This window comes from Erpetoichthys calabaricus, chromosome 6, assembly GCF_900747795.2.
Source record: "Erpetoichthys calabaricus chromosome 6, fErpCal1.3, whole genome shotgun sequence".
NCBI classification, from domain to species: Eukaryota; Metazoa; Chordata; class Cladistia; order Polypteriformes; family Polypteridae; genus Erpetoichthys; species Erpetoichthys calabaricus.
Window position 1 is genome coordinate 134,978,738 of NC_041399.2, and position 21,483 is coordinate 135,000,220.

The window sequence follows — 21,483 nt, forward strand, 5'->3', positions numbered from 1 at the left end:
TGTGATGCCCTTGGATGTCCCGTACTGCACGCGCGCTACACTGAATGGATCAACGTGTGTCTACCCGGCACAGAGAGGCGTGGGTAAGCCGTTGAACCCCATTCGTGCTGGAAACCGGGGCTTGCAATTGTTCCCCACGAACGAGGAATTCCCAGTAAGTGCGGGTCATACGCTCGCACTGATTACGTCCCTGCCCTTTGTACACACCCTCCCCCACTACTAAAATGGTCGGGTGACTTGGTGGATTATATATAGAAAAGCAGCCAGAACCGCAAAGAACAATGAAAAGTCTACGTGACTCACAGGTGCATGTGGGCAGTGCAAAGACAAAAATGACTCAGGTGACGAGTTGGGGGTGGGCACATGAGCAGGCAGTGCATACTGAACGAGAAATCAGCAGACTAGCATGACGGAGGGGGTGGAATGGGAGTCCTTCCCCTATCCTCCCGTTCCGCCCTCCGCGCCCGAGCACCGTCCACCCCTGTCCCTCGCTCTGGGAGGAGAAGGCGCGATGACGGTCCTCCAGTTTTCAGTCACGGACAATTGTATGTTGGTTCGTACCGTGCATTGTTACAATGTTACTTTTCTTGGTGGTTTATTAAATTACGGATTTTTCAAATGTTAATTTTTTCCCTGTGCTTAAAAATCATTAAAAAAGCGGCCTGATTATGTGGCGGCAGGTTGGCTAGTACAGTAATCCCTCGCTACTTCGCGGTTCACTTTTCGCGGATTCACGACTTCGCTGGTTTTTAAATACAAGTGATTTCCCGCCTATCGCGGAAGTTATGTTCCAGACCCATCAGCAACAGGAGAAAATCCGCGATATAGAAAGACCATATAAATAAACATTTTTATAGTTTAAGCCTTAAAATACCCATCCCACATGCTTTAAACACATGTAAACTTATAAAACACACTTTGTTAACACATATGATATGTGGATGTCGGGCTAAGGATATGAGTAACATCTCACTATTATAAAACATTTTAACTTCACGCAAGACAAGACAGTGAGACAGGAAAAATGGTGATGTACAGGCTTTTAAATTATTGACACGCAGAGCGACAAGCAGCACAAAGCCAGCACAAAGTCCACTTCTCCTTAGCGTTCATTCAGCTCCCCACCCCCTTGACAATGCGAAGTTGCAGAAGCGTACTGCGTCTCCGGGGAGGGGGGTTTGAGCGAACGTGCGTTCAGCCCTCACACACCCACACACACACCACCCACACACACACACTCCTCCTCCTCCTTCCGAACGCGCAGAGCGACAAGCAGGCATTTTGGCAGAAGCAGCACATAGTCCATTTCTGCTCAGCGTGAGTTCAGCTGCCCCCCTTCACAAAGCGAGTGCAGACACATTGACGTCTGATCGCTGCGTGCAGTGTTGGTCTGCAGTGTTTAAGAATGTAGAAAGTGTTTAAGAGCATAGGAAGTGTTTATAAGAGCGTGGGAAAGGTTAACAAGAGAGTGAGAAAGGTTTATAAGAGTGTGGGAAGGGTTTATAAAGCCTTAAAATATGTATAAATAATAAAATAAATATAGGTCGCTACTTCGTGGATTTTCACCTATCGCGGGGGGCTCTGGAACGTAACCCCCGCGATAGGTGAGGGATTACTGTATCAGTTAATAGCAGCTTTGTTTCTTTTACTTTTTTTAGTTTGTGAAAAACAACATATTTTTAAAATTATTACTGTTATTAATTATTAATGCTAAGAGTTGGCCTCTGGCTTTAAATGGATTTTTAAATTGAAGATACTGTATGCACAGCGGCACGTTGGCATGTCTCAACTGCACTTTGGACAAGCTGTGAACTCGAGAGATGTCACAGTGTGATCACAGAGAATCTGAAGACAACCTTCTATATACAACATCTGACAATGTAAGAGACTCTGAGAATGTTAAAAAGAATATACTATATATTACAATATTCAGCTACTAGCATTGTGATTACTGCTGCCTAAGGAACTCGACTACACCTTATAGGAAGAGCAGCTCATCTGAGGATGGAAATGATAAACATCTGAAATGATGACAGAAGTAAGATGTTCAATCGCTTTCAAATAAGTTGAATGAACTGGTACACCTCATGACAAGTCACGACATATTCAGGTACTGTGACATTTTGGGTACTGCAAAACACCAGCTTAAACTTCTTATTTCAGATGCTGTTTAATGCTGGACAGATTTCATCCGATATGATCAGACAGAGTGGAAAAGGCACTGACTGAATTTTACTGTATTACTGCCTTGGGAGATAATTTAGCTCAGCAACACAACTGATTCACTCTGCATTCTACTGACGAGTTATTTTGACTCTAGAATGCTGGTGACTACAACATTTAACTTTGGAAGGAACAAACTATTATCAGTATGTTCAATTTAAGGACACTAGTGATGAGTGAACCATGTGGAGTTCAGTGAAGGCACAAAAATGTTTGGGAGCATTGCTGAACTCTGTAAAATGTATTGAAGTCAATGGGCAAGGAGGAACTCAACTGGTTTTAAGTGGTGCAATGGTCTTTCAAGTGTGTGTAAGGGCTAAAAAAAGGTCTGCCAATTATGCTGGAGTAATTATTGTGGCCAAAAATGTAATCTGAGCTGTAAGGCAGCAGTGCTAACCAATGCACCACAGTGCCTAAAACAACAAAAGAAGCAGACCAAAATTTCACTACAATTTGTACAGTGGGAAAAATTGTAGGTGACAAATGAAACCTGATTAAGTTAATTTCTCTTTGGCATTATGAAGAACATTTGCTTTGTCTTCAGTCTTTTCAAATTTGATGATGAAGGCTCTAGTTGAAAGGTTACCAAGTAAGCTGTGTGCTCTTTCAGTTTCCTTAGTGTTATTGTCTAGATGCAGAGGACTTCAATATAAATTATTTGGATTAACAGATTCAGACCACTTTGGTACCAAAAGAATTCACAAATTGTTACACTTGACCTGATCCTGTGTATACGTTAATTTCAGGAACTTCTTACCTTGGATTTGCAGAGTAGTAACCTGGTATGTTTATTGCAGTCATCATCTTTTCTAGTTATTCAATACAGGATTCTAAGAATGGCTTCGATTTGATTTCAATTCACAATATCCTGATACGATTTGATATAGACTTTATCTTGATTGACTTAGCGTGCACTGATATATTTGAAGTGCTGGCTTTTTTTTTTACAGATTACTTAACCATGCATTGAGAACATTAATATAATGTGACAAATTTCATTAACACTTTATTTGAAGGGTGTCTACATAGTGACTTCATAACATGTGCATAAGCATGGAATGACATTTAAGAAGCAATACTTGATTAGTAATGAACAGTTAACATCAGTATTTGCAAGATGTGGAATAAAATATTATTGCTCGTTTTTAAAAAACTAACAAGTATTACCACATCAGAGTCCACACATATTATAGGCGGCTCCTTGTTTTAATGCAATACAGTGACATCTACTTTATAAAACATCTATATCATCTTGTGAATAATATTATTATAAAATAATCAAATATTGCTTCTTAAATAATAAATATATTATTCAGTAATCTATTTATGTGTTATGAATCTCCATGTAGAAACCCTTCAACTAAACTGTTAGCCAAATTTATTCCCCTATTGGACATTTAAAATAATCTTGAATTAATCAAAATTAAAGATACAGCAGGAAGACTCATGTCTTTCTAGAATTCTACAGCTTACACAAATCTTCAGTTGCTCTAGATCTGATGCATGCTGACAGCAGCATTGGATGAATGGAACATAAAAGACAAAGAAACCAGCCATCATGACTGACAACACCGCTAATATGATCCGTGTGCTACAGCTTATGCAGCTACTTCACGTCAATTGCTTTGCACACACACTCACTTTGGTACCGCAGGCTGCTCTGAAAATCCAAACAATAGCTCTCTTGCTCAGCTGGATGATGCATGTTGCAAACTTTTTCCACCATAGCAGAACAGCTAGCCATGTGCTTAAAGAAAAGCAATATTTATTGCACTTTCCAATGCACAAACTTGGGATTAATGCAGTCCCGCAATGGAACAGCACATTGGAAATGCTAGAAAGGGTTTTTAGAACAATTGCCAGCAATCTCAGGAGCAAGGTTGCCCCTGATGTGACTGGCATTCAGCGCTCTTGTCTGCAACACATATGCCACAGGTGCTCAGTCATTTTTAATATAGTGACATGAGAGATGTGGCAATACTTTGCTTAAGAACTTCATAAAGCTTAGGTACAATGAATTCACTCATTTGCTTTCTGGTTGGTACAGCATATCACCATTCCAAAACCTGTATCTTTTGTCAAAAGCCCTTATTTTCAACAATGGTAGGGTTTCATATCTTTACAGATAAAAGCTGCTTTACATTCTGTTATTTATTAGGCATGAGGTGAATTAAATACAAAAGGAGCTAAATGTCTCCAGTGCAGATTGCTTAGGCTCTACTCGTTTGGATGCCAACTGAGATTATGTTTATGGGTGACATTCAGTTGAAGAGGACACACCATTTTATGAGAGGTAGTAAAGTGCTTTTTCCATAGAAAGCCTTAATAGGCATATTAGCAACATCTACTAGATCTGACGCCAAAAACGAAGCTGAGCAAAAATCTGCATATGGTAATTGGGAAGGCTAGAGATTCACACAATTGATCTTGAGACTTTAAGATTTAATATTATATTGTTTAAACAATTAAGAATGATTAAAAAGAAAATCAATATTTTTACCCAGGCCTAGATGGCACGATACCAGAACTTTTGTAGTTCATACCAACACCAGTGAAATTTCATAATACTAACTTCCCATTAATTAATTAACTACACGGAAAAAACAGAAAACCTCTTTAAAATACTGTACTTCATTTAAAAAAAGACAACTTTATATGGACAAATACAAAATCAAACAATGGCACATGGCCTTGAAGTAGGTAAACAGTTGCTTTATATTGTGAGCTGGGGGGCTGATCACACCCTCAGAGAATAAAGACGTTCCTGGGAAAACCCCTGAAAAACGTTGACAGACTACCTTCACATTGCTCCTTACCTTACTTGGCGGCTCTGTCGCATGATAAGCCTCTCGTGCGGTACTCTGCTTACTTAAATGCCTGTACAGGCACCTGTCAGATTCGGAATTGATTGTTTGCTTTTCTCACTCTGACGTTCGCTGCTCCTGGCTGAACTGTCATCTCTGACTTGTCATGGAGCACGTTTAAACTTTTGAAAAAGAGACAAATGTTTGTTTGCAGTGTTTGAATAAAATTCCTGTTTTCTACAACCTCCTGTGTTTCTGTGCAAATCTGTGACCCAAGCGTGACAATATCAAGAGTATTTATTCAAGTGAATAACATCCATCCCAATGAAGCTTTCTGTGGGCTGCTATACTACACCTCTTTTATAAACTCAGTGCAAACTGAAGTCAAAATTTACTGATGTAGTGTAAAGCTATTGTTGTCTCCAAAAACATACTGAACTTAAAAGGCTACCATTATATTGAGTTGAAACGACTAAACCATAAGGGCGCTACAACCTAATCCAAATATATAATTTAGCAATTAGCCATATCAAAATGACTGTAAAAAATACATAGCAGTCATCTCAAGCAAAAATAATGGTGACATATGAATTTCTGGATAAGAGCACTTTGCTGATACAGGATGATACCAGTTCTACATAAACTGAAACCCTTTAGTTGCATAAAATCAGGGACTTGATCTTTCAGGTGTTTAGCCAGGTTTGACGTGATTCTACCTTTGGTTCTTATTGGTCAGAGCTATTCTAAACAGACAGTTTTCTTCAGAATCAACAATGTTACTATGAGTATCTGCCTCAAAGATAAAGTACTTCTAGACATGAATTCTTCTCATGGACTGCATAAATGAGTAGCCCACATAAGCACAGGCGAATGGAGGCATGGTGCATGTTGGTCAAGCATGCAAAAAAGAATTTCATGTGACAATAAGTCAGAACTGATCACATTACGTTTTTTTTTTATCATGGAAAAGCTTTCAGTTTTTAATACTGTCCACTTGTAAGCTATTACTATGTTCACAATAGCAATGAATACTCTGTATTATGCACTCACATGCATGAACAATAAATAAAATAATGAGAAAAGAAAAAACACATTATGCAATACAGTTAATCCACAATGAAACAGAATTAAGCATCACAAACCAATTACTGATTTATCTGTATAAGTGTTTGCTGAGTAGCTGTTCTTAAAGATATGTTAGAAAGAGAATGGCTAAGCATGGGGTTTTGAGTGAATAAAAGTAATTAGTAACTTTTACTGTTTCTTATCAGTAAAGATTAATTTAAGTCCATAATATGACAAGGCAGTTCTGACTTTAAATTTAGATGTTTATAAACATTTGTGATTCGTAACAATTTTAAATTTTAAATTACATTTGAAAGATTTTTATTCATCTTTATAACACTACAAAATATTGCTATAGGTCCTATATGTTTGAACACAGTGTCCTATGGCACTTTTTGTGTATCCAGTTCTCCCCTGCTGGAGATGCCTTCTGTGGTCCACTTCTATGTTTTGTTTTTCTTTTCAAAAAGTATTATGTTTTGTGGTGGTGCAGCATCAGTGTTGTCAGTCATTTTAATATGTAATTTTTCATTATGTTGATAGGCATTCCCAAGTAATTCATTTTCTTGCAATCAGACATGACTGTGGTAGTGACTTTCACTTGGTACTACTGATAATCTAAAAAACTAGTACCATTATTTTTTCTGAGTTTTGGTATCAACTTGGTAGAAGTGTCAGTTCTTGTAACATTCCCACAGGTTTTAGTATAAATCTCAAATTACCAAGCTAGGATCTCCTTAACTGCAGACTCAATCATGGCCATTTTGCACTGTGTGCTTATACTTCAGTTCCAAAACATCCTTCATATTGTTGCATTCATATGGCTCTGGCAGCGTGCGATATCCACTTCTTAGAGAAGGAAATACTGTTGGACAAGTAAAGACCTTGCTGTTGCCCACAAGCACACAAATAAAAGTGAATAGTACAGTATTCTTTGTAAATTGTTAACGACTAATGTATTTAACATTTATGAGCCAAAAATGATTAACATATTTAACATTTATCAGCACAAAACAATTTTAGAATACTTATAGAATTAAATATTTCATCCAATTCTTAAATTTAATAGGGTCTGACCTTTAATTTTAGACATTTTAACATATTTCAGTATATATTTCTGTTGTCACTAGGCTTTTTGAACTTCCTTCTGCTTCAGTAAGGCCTTTTCCATAATTGTTCAATAAAACAGGACAATTAACTGATGAATTAATAGATTTGACCTAAAATTACATTACAATAAAGAGCATAGCCATGAATATTATTAAAATTATCAAATTCAGGACCACAGACTAAATCTGCCATGCTACATCCAGTATGCAAGCTTTCTCTGGTGTCAAGACAAATTTTTTCTGTTATTGTAGGATCTGTAAATGACAGCCATCCATAAAATCAGGCATGTGTAGAGAGGTTGATAGGGGCTGGAGCTGAATTCAGCTTATTAAAATATTCAAGGCACAGGAGAAAATCATAATGAAATTATTCATTTCAGATAAAAGGTTATCTAAAAGATAATTTCGTGACAAGGAGTCTCTGTAGGGTGTACAGAGAATGTTTAAGAAAAAAGTTGAGTGAAGGGAACAAAGGCCACATACTGTAGCTAAAAGAGAAAATAAACTCACTTAGAACAACATAAAAGATGTTTGGAATACAGTAGCACAATAACTTTTAAAGGAAAGACAGTGGAACAATGTAAAGGATTGGGAGTCAAACACATGGTCCCTTTTAATGCCATCTATATACCAAACAAAAAGAAAGAGAAACGAGAGTTAGGACGGATATGGCCCAACTCTAACTAGTTTATAAGTGCTGTGGAATGAGGTCTATCGCTATCAGCCGAAGGTTCAGCAATGAATGACGACTTCCATGTTATCTATTGCTTATATAGTTCCCAAGGTGGATTGGACAGAGCATCCATAACGGGACCGGAAATTATATTATCGTTCCTCCCTGTTCCCCTCTCTGTGAGGGGAAAAAGGAAATTGGTTATCATCTGCAAGTTCCTACTCTCCATTGCTGTGCTGCTTTCCTATTTAGAGCCATGTAGACACTCCCACAGAATGCATGTCTGACATACAGTGGAACCTCGGTTCACGAACGTCTCGGTACACGTACAAATCGGTTTACGACCAAAAAGTTCGCCAAACTTTTGCCTCGGCTCATGACCACACACTCGGTATACGAACAAGCCAGTTTCCCTTTCAATTTGTACATGTTCAGTCTCTCCCTGTGCATTTCCTGTGCAGCAAGCAAGAGAGAGAGCGAGAGAGCGCAGGACACACGCACACACACACACACACACACACACACACACACAGAGGCAGCGCGAGAGAGAGAGAGAGAGCCGCGCACACACACAGGCAGCGCCAGAGAGAGACAGACGCACACACACAGGCAGCGCGAGAGAGAGAGACAGACACACACACACAGGCAGCGAGAGAGAGAGAGAGAGAGAAAGAGAAAGAGAAAGAGAGCCGGGCACACACACAGGCAGCGCGAGAGAGAGACAGACGCACATACACAGGCAGCGCGAGAGAAAGAGCCACGCACAGACACAGGCAGCACGAGAGAGACAGACGCACACACACAGGCAGCACGAGAGAGAGACAGATGTACACACACAGGCAGCGCGAGTGAGAGAGAGGGCTGGACTCATATGGTAGGAAGGCAGTTAAAGAATGCCCTGGGCTTGATTTTGTTTTCACTTCTGTTTACAGCAATCGGTTCGTAGCGTGCATTGTTGCAATGTTACTTTTCTTGGTGTTTATTAAATTACGGATTTTTTCAAATGTTCATTTTTTTCCCTGTGCTTAAAACTTAAAAAAAAGTGTTTTTAGCCAGCGGTTGGTAGCGATATAACGCGAACTATTGCAGTGTTAGTTTTCTCTGTTGTTCAAGGTTTTCTCAGTGTTATTCAATGTTTTTACATTTAGTTTACTATTACACTGTGCATTCTATGGTTTAATTAACTATATTTGTTCTTAAAAACTTAAAAAAAATATATATTTACATACAGTTCGTATGGTTTGGAACAAATCCGAGACCATGGTCCTCAGCCGGAAAAGGGTGGAGTGCCCTCTCAGGGTTGGGAGTGAGATCCTGCCCCAAGTGGAGGAGTTCAAGTATCTCGGGGTCTTGTTCACGAGTGCGGGAAGAATGGAGCGTGAGATCGACAGGCGGATCGGTGCGGCGTCCTCAGTGATGCGGGCTCTGCATCGGTCTGTCGTGGTGAAAAAGGAGCTGAGCCATAAGGCAAAGCTCTCAATTTACCAGTCGATCTATGTTCCTACCCTCACCTATGGCCATGAGCTATGGGTAGTGACCGAAAGAACGAGGTCGCGAATACAAGCGGCTGAAATGAGTTTTCTCTGCAGGGTGTCTGGGCTCTCCCTTAAAGATAAGGTGAGAAGCTCAATCATCCGGGAGGGGCTCAGAGTAGAGCTGCTACTCCTCCGCATTGAGAGGAGTTAGATGAGGTGGCTCGGGCATCTGATCAGGATGCCTCCTGGACGCCTCCCTGGTGAGGTGTTCCAGGCACGTCCAACCGGGAGGAGGCCCCGGGGAAGACCCAGGACACGCTGGAGGGACTATGTCTCCCGGCTGGCCTGGGAACGCCTTGGGATTCCCCCGGAAGAGCTAGAAGAAGTGGCCGGGGAGAGGGAAGTCTGGGCATCTCTGCTCAAGCTGCTGCCCCCGCGACCCGGATAAGCGGAAGAGGATGGATGGATGGATGGATGGATGGTTTGGAACAGATTAATTGTATTTACATACAATCCTATGGGGGAAATTGCTTCGGTTCACTACCAAATTGGTTTATGACCAGAGTTTTGGAACGAATTATGGTTGTGAACCAAGGTTCCACTGTACTTGACTCAAGCAATCAAGTGCTAGAAGGGAATGTGAACAAAGCTAATGCATGCCCCGAACCAATTTTTAAGAGATTTGTTCCCTCTCACCTGGTCTTCCAATGACCAATTAATGCATAACATCTCTACTGCCTCAACAACTACCTGTACATATTTAACTCTAATATGGTCAGTGATGAGTCCATCTCTAACTGTCCATAACTGATGACCAAGTGAGGAGACAACTGAGAAGGCTACACCAATTGGAGATAGGCCTGAGCTGAATAACTTTGTATTGTCCTGTACTAACTGTTCAACCTGTCATTAAATCTCCAGAAAGCGCTACTTTATGGAAACCATCCTATATTGTTGTAGTTCCAAGACAGAAAAGCACCTCTTCACTTAATGACTAAAAAGCCAGTGGCCCTAACATCTCACATTATGAAAGCCTTTACGAGGCTGGTCCTGGACTATACGAGTCATCTTGTGAAAGATCACTTGAGCTACTGCTGTTTTCCTATTAGACAAAGACTGCAGTCAAAGATGCAATTATCTTTCTCCTCCACAAGTCTTATTCTCATCTAGGACAAAGCTGGCAACAAAATGAGGATTATGTTTCTTGATTTCTTAAGCCCTTTCAATACCACCCAGCCATCCCTGTTATAGAATAAGCTTAAGGATATGCTGGTAAATGACCTTATGGTATCCTGGATAACCTGCTGTTTCAGATGCTCTTTAATGCTTGATGAGTTACATCTGATAAGATCAGATGGAGTGGAAAGGGGCCTGGAAACTTATGTGAATGAAATATACTAAAAAACCAAGCACATTATAATTAAAGCTTCAATGTGTAATCCTGACTTTGAAATGCAATTTGAATTTGCCCACGTTGCAGACTAGGAGAGTGCTGCATTATCATGTTGATGCTTTTTTTTTTAAAAGTCAGCAATAGAAATAACTCTGTTGTGAACACTCTAAAAACGAGTCATTCTGAATGCTGGTGTCATCAACCAGGCCACTTTGGATCTAATGGCATGTTCCTTTTGTGGACACAGCAAACTGGACCTGCTATATTCAAATGTTAAAGCCTTAAAATGAACATTTGTGCTACATCTAGACAGTTATCTCCATCTTACTGCCTCCTACAAGCCTGGTTACTGACAAAAGCAGCTCTTCATTACCCATGCCAGAAGTTCTTACGTGTGTTTGGAAGACTGTTGTTTTCTATAATATATATATATATATACTAGGGGGCTTTGCCCCTGCTCGCTTCACTCACAAACCTCCCTGCCAGCGCTACTTGCTAGCAACTTCGTGTCTCTGCCGCTCACGTATGTGGATTTCACTTTCACCAAACAGCAAAACTTAATGCTCGCGGATAGGCCTCTTCATTGGGAAGAAACACTACTTCTCCCTGGTTGCAACACGAATTAGACAATCTACAAGTCTCCGACTTAAAGCTTAAAGCCAAACAATATCTACATACTTCTGTCATATCACCTATGTCCATATATTCGATCTCTTTTCGCTTTTACCTTTTCGTCAATATTGCATTGAATTTTGATTCCATGTTTGGAATTACACCGTGACAACGCAACGTATAACGGCCTGTGAGTGAATATCATTTCTTTCTCTCTACACAAACTGTGTCTGACAAATATTCACACAAATGAGAAGTGATTGAACCGTGTGCGTGGTTGTAAATGTTTTAGATGTGGGCAGGACTTATCCAAATCTCTTTGCATAATGTTTTGTCTCATAGGATTTTACATTTTCTCTCGTGGGATTTTACTTTCACCAAACAACAAATCTTTAAATTCTCATGGATACACCTCTTCATTGGGAAAAAACACTACTTTTCCCTGATGGCAACACAAATTAGACGATTTACAAGTCTCCGACTTAAAGTTTAAATCCAAACAATACAGGCAGTCCCTGGGTTACGTACGAGATAGGGACTGTAGGTTTGTACTTAAGCTGAATTTGTATGTAAGTCGGAACAGGTACATTATTTTAACAAATGCTATTGTTGACCGATTGTAACCAAGTGCTCTGCCAATGAATGATGGAGTTTCACCTCTTTCTGACCTTTTTATTATTTCTACGTTATTTTCAATGGTGATGGTTTTTCTCTTCTTTACTATATCACCAGCACTTGCATCAGATTTGTGTTTCAGAGACATTGTTGAAGGGTGAAGACAAAAGGTTAAGATGAGCTCTTCTGCACAGCACTGTACAGCTATCACAGCAGGAAGGCACCAGTCGTCAGCATGTCTGATGTATAGGGTGGTCCAGATCTAATTATGCAATTTTCATTAAGCTATAACTTATTCAGTTTATTACATAGAAAATCACCCGAAAAATCCCAGACCATCGAGAAGTGTGCGAACTGACAACATGAAGAATCGTCTTCACGCCGAACTGGAATCGTCCCTGCATAAATCAAAGTCATCCAGACGATCTGGATCTGCATAATTAGATCTGGACCACACTGTACTGACAAAAGACAACTTCCTGCTATGTGCGTAACAGTACAAGCAGGCTTGCTATTGAGAATGAATGGGGGCAGCGAAGGGCGGTTCATCACCAGCTAACCTCACAGTCACCTCCACTACAGTATGCTGCCTGCAGCGTACGCAACACCACCACCCCTATTCAACACACAGCCATCTGAGGCACACTACAATGCTAACCCCCGCCGCCCCGTTCAGCCACAACCGGATCATTGTTTGCCGCATTACCAGCCGCGCACCTAGAATGAACGGGGGAGCCGTGTGTGATGGGCAGGCAGTGAAACCGCTTGCCGCCGGGAGCCACCCAAGGGTCACTACACTGCGCGAGCAGCGAAATCGACACCCTCCAGCCTCCGTCCAGCCACCGCTTGCAGTGTCCACAGGCCAAAGATGACGGAGCGGCAATTACTGAGGCGCATGCGTTGCAGCTGCGGCCCTGTTCGTATGTCGTAGGTCGGATGTGCGTAACCTGGGGACTACCTGTATATTCAATCTCTTTTCGCTATTCCGTTATTTCACTGAGCAATAATTTCCATTTGTTTGCGCTAATACGATCTTTACTATCATTTTTTGAGACTTTCGAATTTTAGTACTTTCATTATCTCTAACCTGCTCTGCATGTTTATCGCGCCAATGTTTTTTGAACCTCTTTACAACGTTCTACTTTGTAATCTACTCTTTGTCTTTTATTTCCGGCCCCAGGAGTGGTTAAATCTCTTGGCACAAAGTCTCGTCTCATGGGACATGAAATTATCTCTCTGAAAAAGTCTTGTCTTGTCCCAGGCTAAAAAATATTGAGAGAGAGAGAGAGAGAGCAAGAAAACACCAGGGGCACTCCAGCTCCCCAAACACCCAACACCAACACAGACAGGCACGGACACAAGTGTAAAAGCACAAGAGCGTTTATTCATGGGAAACTTTGTCTCTTCTTCTCTCTGTCTTTCTCTTTGTCTCTGTCTCTTACACTCTCTCCAGCAACCATTGTCCTCCACGTCCCGACTCTGGCTTCTGGAGCAGTGGCAACCGGCTTCTTTTATCCTGCACCTGGGAATAAATCCGGTGGCCCATTAGTCTGGTCCAGAAACACTTTTGGTGAGCCGAAAACCCTGACAAATTAGGGATCCACAATCCCTGCAGCACCCCATGGTGGTATCCCTGGAACCCAACAGGGCTAAGCCATTAAGCTCCAACTCCCAGCGTGCCCTGTGGGAATCTGTGGTGCTGCTGCAACACAAGGGGGCTGGCATTTCTCTGGAAGAGGTAATGCCCTGTGCACTCTCTCATTCTCACTCTCGCACTCTCTCTCTTTTAAAAAAAAAAACACACACATATATATATATATATATACGATTTAATTCTCGCAATGGCTGCATAGTAATTGCGTAACTGTATAGAAATCACATGAGTATTTGTGTTTTAACACGTTTGAACTAATAGGTGCGTAAATTGCATGCTGATAGAGCCAGTTGTTAGCTATTGGGTAGGTAATAGATATCTGCATGTACACTTTGGTGTAAAAATGGGTGATCAAAATTTAGAGCAATATACAGTGTAAGTATTAATATTCAATTTTGTGCGAAAATGGTCAAATACGCTACTTAAACATTACAACTGTTGCAAGTGGCATATGGAGAAGATGCTATGAAAAAGTAGAGGGTGTTTGAGTGGCATAAGGTTCAAAGATGGGCGAGAAGATGTTACGGATGACCCCAGAAGCAGAAAGTTCCACATGTATATATAATTTAATTCTTGGGCTGCACCTTTATATATATATAAATATATATATATATATATATATATATATATATATATATATATATATATATATATATACAATATTTTTTTTCTTCTGTTGAATTTCTGGAAAGTTTTAATTTCTAAATAAATAAAGTATATCTGATCTAACCTAACCAGGCCATGTCACTTGCAGAAATTCTCTGATGAATTTGCACTAAGGAGTTTTATTGACAGAGTATAGCAGTCAAGAGGACAACAGCACTGTCTGCCAACTCAAAATCAGCAAAACTAAAGAAATACTTATTGACTTTCACCTCAACAAAGAGCCAGGTGGTACACTACTATAAGTACTTGGTAGTGCACATCAATGACAGGCAGAACTGGTCTAGTAATAGAGAGGAACTATATTAGAAATGGAAAAGCAGTCGCTTAGCAATGCAGTCCATTAATGTGGATAGTGACAACCTTTTCATGCTCCTGTTCTACTCTGTGATAGCCAATGCAATTGCCTATACTGTAGTATGATAGGCTGGTAACATCACTTTAAGAGAAGCCCACCGAATCAACAGGCTGATTAAGAAGGTAGATAGATAGATAGATAGATAGATAGATAGATAGATAGATAGATAGATAGATAGATAGATAGATAGATAGATAGATAGATAGATAGATAGATAGATAGATAGATAGATAGATAGATAGATAGATAGATAGATAGATAGATAGATAGATAGATAGATAGATAGATACTTTATTAATCCCAATGGGAAATTCACATAGGTTTGGTTATAGGATGCACTCTGGACTGGCTGAAGTTGATAGCGAAGTAGAGAATGAAGACAAAACTGGTGGCCATTATAAACAATACTGCATATCCTCTCTCATGACACACTGTCATTAATGTACTTTTAGACAAACAAATTATTCAGCACAAGTACAGTATGTCAATAAACACTACCTGGGCTTCTTTATGCCTAGGGCAATAAACCTTTTTAATGCTTCACTGTTACTGCTCTCTTTATTATCATTAACCAAGTTCAGAAAAATGTTTGTTCTTTTCTGTAATTCTTGTGTGTGTTTGGTGGGGAATTGGTGATGTTGTTCATTATAATATTTCTATATTTCTTAACATTCTATAAATGTTAAATTTCCACATGGGATAAATAAAGTACTATCTATGGAGGTTTGCTGCTTTGATTATACAGTCTGAAGTTCAGGACAGGACTGCAAGTGTTTGGCGCATTGTTTAAAATACTGCTTGATTTGATTTAGAAGAGTTAAAATCACATTGGTCTTTCAAGGCAATAAAGGCTTTTATTTTTCCCTAATTTATCACATTCTGAATTAGTTTAAAAATAAAAATGCATGATTTGTGTTTTCTTTGGGAGTGTGATGATATGAGCTTGTGTGCAATCAACTGTGAGTAGTTGCTTTAACTTGAATTACGCATTTGAATGAGTGAGTTACAAATGAAAGTAAAAATCAATCATTTTTTTAATATGGTACCATGCATAGCCCTGATAAATGAATAGATGCTTCACATCCATTTGAATGTTATGGACATACTGTATTTCCACTTGTCCATTCAACTATCCATCCATTTTCTATCCAATTTACCAGTGGCTGTTCTAGAAAAATGACAAAATGAGCTTCTTCATATGTTTATTTCAATATAAGCTTTACTTATTTACTGTATTAAAACATCCACAATGGCCATTTAATCTGGCCAATAATCTGTTGCTCATTCTGCTGTTGGGATATGCTGAAGCCCCCAGAGACCATGAGCTGGATAAAGCAGGGTCAGAAAACGGATGGATGGATTACTTTTAAATCTGATGAAAATTAATTTTATCTTAAACTGCACAGATCCATGCAAACCTGACTAAATTAGTATATTTAAAAAGACATTCCTCATTAAATTATATAAAAAATATAACATGGGGGTTAAAAAATTTAAATGAATTTAGACACTTCAGCTATAAGTACAACCAGTAATTACTAGGCACTTTTTATCATTTCATCAATATAAACATGTAGCACAGTGACGATATTAACTTACAGCTGCATTTATTCTCTACATTTTTTGCAAACAGCAAGCGTTAAAATACATATTGCGTTGGTGAGATGCACATTTTCTTTAAAAAATATGCACATTTTTAAACTACAGGATTTGTTAGTCTGATGTCGTAATTGTTGACTGCATGAATTGTCTTACCTCACAGGTTTGGGCAACATGAAGACCATCGTTGTTAGCGCCAAAGCCCATGTCACAAGACTGGGGGCTGATATTGTGAAACATCCTGTACATTGGAAGAAGGAAAGAAATACGGTCCAAGTTTTCTTCCATAGTATCTTCATTTTCTTTGTTTTGCGTATTCATGTCATCTTGCACAGGGTAAGGGGTATCCTCCTCCAATGATCCTGCTTCCTTAGCTGAACACACTAAAGGATGACAAGTAACACTATGCTCATGCTGATTGGTGATGTGTGACTTAATTTTATTTTTTAGGCTGCTAGTGAATTGGCACACTTTACATCTGTAGACTTCAACAAGGAACATCTCGATGAGATTAGACACTTGACCTTCAATACCCTCTACATTAGTGGAATAAAGCCTGGAAGTGGTCCTCTCTTCAGGTATGTGCAAAGCAACAGGCTGGATGTCTTGATACATATATTTCAGTTGGTTCATTATTATATTGCTTCTAAATGGAAACTTGCACTGCAAGTGAAAAAATAAGATTTTAATTACTTCATTATTTGCTTAAAGTAAAAGACGGCAGCATTCATCATAAAAAGACAAGTACATTTTATTGAGCAGTTTTCTCCTTTTATATACAAATAAATTTTAAAAATTAATCAATTGAAGTGTGCTTAATACATAAATGACTTTTACTACCACTGTTTTACTTTCAACACTCTTTATTTTAACCCATGCACCCTGTCTGCCATTTTTAACTGCCTGTGTACTCATGCTTATTTACACCATCTTCTAGTCATGGTTATGCTACATTTTAATAAGTCACTTTTTTAAAAGCAAGACTATGTAGTTTTTATTATTTTACAGATTACCATTACCAAAGCATTGTGCACTTATTATTATATCAAAGCTTAGGTCAGAATTTGATCTACTCATAGTTACAGTAAGTAGGAAAACCCATTATTACTTAAATGTCTACCAATTATGTATTTGAAAAGTTTCTTTGTGGCTTTTGCACTGAAAACAGCAGACAACTTGCCTTAACTCATATTATAAACTCATGTTATATTTCTATGGAGTAAATGCTGCATGTATTATGCTCCTAGATTTAAGTACAGCTTGTAAAAATGGTGACCACACCATTATTTGCACAGGCTTAAAAACTAGGTTGCAATTTCATTTTGTTCTTGTGTATTTTAATGCATATTTATCAGTTTGATAAGAAATTAGATGATTGTATGGCACTATCATGTTCTGAATTCCATCATAAATGTCCCATAGAGCCTAGCACAGGTACCATTACTGTTGAGCATTAAATGCTACTAATAGGAAATACACTTCAAAAATATAATATTTAATCTCAATTGTACACGGATTATACAATGCTTAAGCTATCAATCAGACCTAAAAATATTTTGTCTAATGTGTCTTTAATTATTTCAAAGACTTAAAGCATTAGGCACACACATGATAACTACATGTCTTTAAATATTCAGTTAGTTATTGAGAATACAGCAAAGAATAACAGGACATTCATATCTTTTAACTCAAATTTACTGAATGTTTAAACAACTAAAATGTTACCTTAAGACAAAAATATAATCTTTATGGATGTATAGTAATATACAGTCAGAAACCTGCTTTTTAAAGAGCTGATAAACACAGGAAAATAATGTCATTTTCCCAGTATCCAAGATATAGTAAAGTAAATTAATGTATTGTACTGTAAAGTACATATTTCAAACCAGAATTCTGGGTTTTCATATCAGTCTGTTTCAAGCTTCAGTCAATTCTACATGCTGCTGTAAGGATGAGTAAATGCAAGCATACAACTCCTCTAAAGTCTCAACAATAGCTTTAAGTTAAGTTTAGGGGTTAATTAAAAATCACCCTATTAAACCTTCAAATAACCTGGTCCACTTTATTTAACAGAATATATTAGTATTGTATTTAAGACCATAAATAATGATTACAGGAAGCCAATCTTCCAAAAATTCCAAGGATAAATAAAACTACTGTAGGAATACAGTATATAGCTGCCAAACTACAGAAAGATATGACTATTGGTGTTAAGAATGTAAAACTGGGTTGAACATTGATATCTATAATAAATGTTTACCACTTTAGTTTATCATACCTTTATTAGAGCTTCAAATTAGACTGTTCATATTGCAACAATGTTTTAGTTATTTGTTCATAAATGAATAAAAATTCTGCCATTACAAGGTATTTGTTTTCTCAACATAATGCAATGGCCCTTGGGCTGCTACTGACTTTTCAAGCTACTCCTTTGCAAAGAATAAGACATCAGAGTGGTTGAGAAAGTTGTGATTCTAATATTACTAAGAAGGCACAAAACCATTGAGTTTTACAACCAACAATACAGTTTCCACAATGACAAAATCAGCATGCATGTATTACATTGTAAATGCCCAAATAAGAAGGCCATTAGGCTTAGGTCAACAAAACCATGAATTTTCTTATTCAAAAAGACTGTGGATCCTCTGAAGGTTAGCAGTTGTGGCCAAAAGTTTTGAGAATGACACAAATATGAATTTTCATAAAGATTGCTGCCTCAGTTTTTATGATGGCAATTTGCATATACTCCAGAATGTTATGAAGAGTGATCAGATGAATTGCAATTAATTGCAAAGTCCCTCTTTGCCATGAAAATGAACCATCCATCCATCCATCCTCTTCTGCTTATCCGAGGTCGGGTCGCAGGGGCAGCAGCTTGAGGTGAAAATGAACTTAATCCCAAAAAACCATTTCCACTGCATTTCAGCCCTGCCAGAAAAGGACCTGCTGACATAATTTCAATGATCCTCCCCTTAACACAGGTGAGAGTGTTGACAAGGACAAGGCTGGAGATCACTCTGTCATGCTGATTGAGTTAGAAAAGAGAGGTTCAATTGTTTTGAAGAAGGCTACCGGGCACCCAAGAAAGTCCAGCAAGAGCCGGGACTGTCTCCCAAACTTGATTCAGCTGCGGGATTGGGGCACCACTAGTGCAGAGCTTGCTAAAAATGGCAGCAGGCAAGTGTGAGTGCATCTGCATGCACAGTGAGGCAAAGACATTTTGAGGATGGCCTGATGTCAAGAAGGGCAGCAAAGAAGCCACTTCTTTCCAAGAAAAACATCATGGACAGAATGATATTCTGCAAAAGGTACAGGAATTGGACTGCTGAGGACCGTGGTAAAGTCATTTTCTCTGATGAATCCCCTTTCCGATTGTTTGGGGCATCCAGAAAAAAAGATTGTCCAGAGAAGAAAAGATGAGCACTACCATCAGTCCTGTGTCATGCCAACAGTAAAGCATCCTCTGATCATTCATGTGTGGGGTTGCTTCTGAGCTAAGGGAGTGGACTCACTCACAATTTTGCCTAAGAACCAAAGCATCCTCCAAAAGGAACTTCTCCCAAACATCCAAGAACAGTTTGGTGACGAACAATGCCTTTTCCAGCAAGATGGAGCACTGTGCCATAAGGCAAAAGTGATAACTAAGTGGCTCAGGGAACAAAACATCGAAATTTTGGGTCCAGGGCAAGGAAACTCCCCAGACCTTAATACCATTGAGAACTTGTGGTCAATTCTCAAGAAGTGGGTGGACAAACAACAACCTACAAATTTTGACAAACTTCAAGCATTGATTATGCAAGAATGGGTTGTCATCAGTCAGGATTTGGCCCAGAAGTTGATTGACAGCATGCAAATTGCACGGCAAATTGACGAGGTTTTGAAAAAGAAGGGCCAACACTGCAAATGTTGACTATTTGAAAAAATTTTATGTAATTGTCAATAAAAGCCTTTGAAACTAATGAAATGCTTGTACAGTAATTATACTTCAGTATACCACAGAACCACCTGACAAAAAAAGATCTAAAAACACTGAAGCAGCAAACTTTGTGAAAACCAATACTTGTGTCATTTTCAAAACTTCTGGCCACTATGGTATTTTCTCCATAAAGCTTTTAACTGGAGTTCTCGTTTCTCCAGTTCATGTCAACTGGCTATTATCTCATCTTACTTTAATGATCAATACTTAGTTTATATAGCAACGCAGGCTATCGATGTATTTTTTATTTATCTTGATATATGTGTTTACGCCTGTGTATGCTCTAAGGTTTTGTATTTTACTCGACACATTAAAGCTCTCTCTGTGCCTGTACTATGAACTCACTTCACTGAACAAAACAACTAATGACAAAAAACATGATCAGACTTAATGAACTCCTTTCTCACAATCTTAATAAATTGTAGGAATTAGCGCATAAAACTTTAATCCGGATACTTTTTAATGCATTGTATCCCTCGCAGTTGAAAGTTAAAATACTTTAGTAATAAGCAAGTATATCCGTTGCCCTACACATCTGCCGACTGTGGACAGGCTAAGTGAAAATAAAGGGGAACAAAAGCCCATAAGGCACTGGGGTGCTAAAGAACTACGGCTTAAAGGAAACGCACTACCTAGGATTTTTCACATGCGCATAAAATAACTGAAGTCAGATCTCAATAGGTTAAAAAATACACTCTATCAGGCAGCCAGTAAATACAAGCAACACTCTCATTTGCGACAGTGTGTGGTGCAGCCAGCGGACGAGTGGAACTGAGAATCATAGTATTTGCGCAGCGCCTGACCAATAAAATCTCTTAAAACCAGAATTAAGTGCACATGCTAGCGCAGGTCGTTGCTTACCTTTATAACAGACACCAAGAAACCATCAAAATTTTGTACTTCAGGTGCAAGTACGCATTACCCGATTTTTCCAATCACATTGGTATCCCACACAGGAAACGGTAGCCTATTACAACATTAAGAGGCAGTGCTTGCTATGTTAGGAACCGTCTACAAATTATACGTACTTGTCTTTGCGTACTACGGGTTTATTAGTTTGCTGTACTGTATTTTGCTACAGTTAGTCAACACTGCCAGGACGATAGAGTAAGGAAAGCCCTGTACCTTGTAATAACTGTTATACAGAGTAGGGATAGGTGTAGTCTTTGGTGATGCTCATAACTATAAAAAAAAACAGTTGTTTTCACTCACTGATACTTTGATTATTGACTTTTCACCTTCAGGTTTCAGCAGTCGTTGTTTT

General features: G+C 38.8%; 1 protein-coding gene across 3 annotated transcripts in view; it reads right to left on the reverse strand.

The window, feature by feature from the left end:
• si:dkey-154p10.3 (oocyte zinc finger protein XlCOF6) overlaps nucleotides 1–21,205 on the reverse strand; it is a 139,503-nt gene extending 118,298 nt beyond the window's left edge. For 2 of the 3 annotated variants that reach the window (XR_007935290.1, XM_051929030.1), the window contains exons 1-2: nucleotides 21,081–21,205; nucleotides 16,400–16,906 (exon numbers count right to left, since the gene is read on the reverse strand). Coding sequence is in view for 2 of the 3 variants with exons in the window: in XM_051929030.1 (XP_051784990.1) it covers nucleotides 16,400–16,876 (477 nt within the window). In the remaining variant the exon portion in view is untranslated. Of the gene's footprint in view, nucleotides 1–16,399; nucleotides 16,907–18,521; nucleotides 18,787–21,080 lie in introns of those variants that run through there. The other variant, XM_051929031.1, reaches the window with a different exon arrangement.
• Between the last annotated feature and the right edge of the window lie 278 nt (nucleotides 21,206–21,483).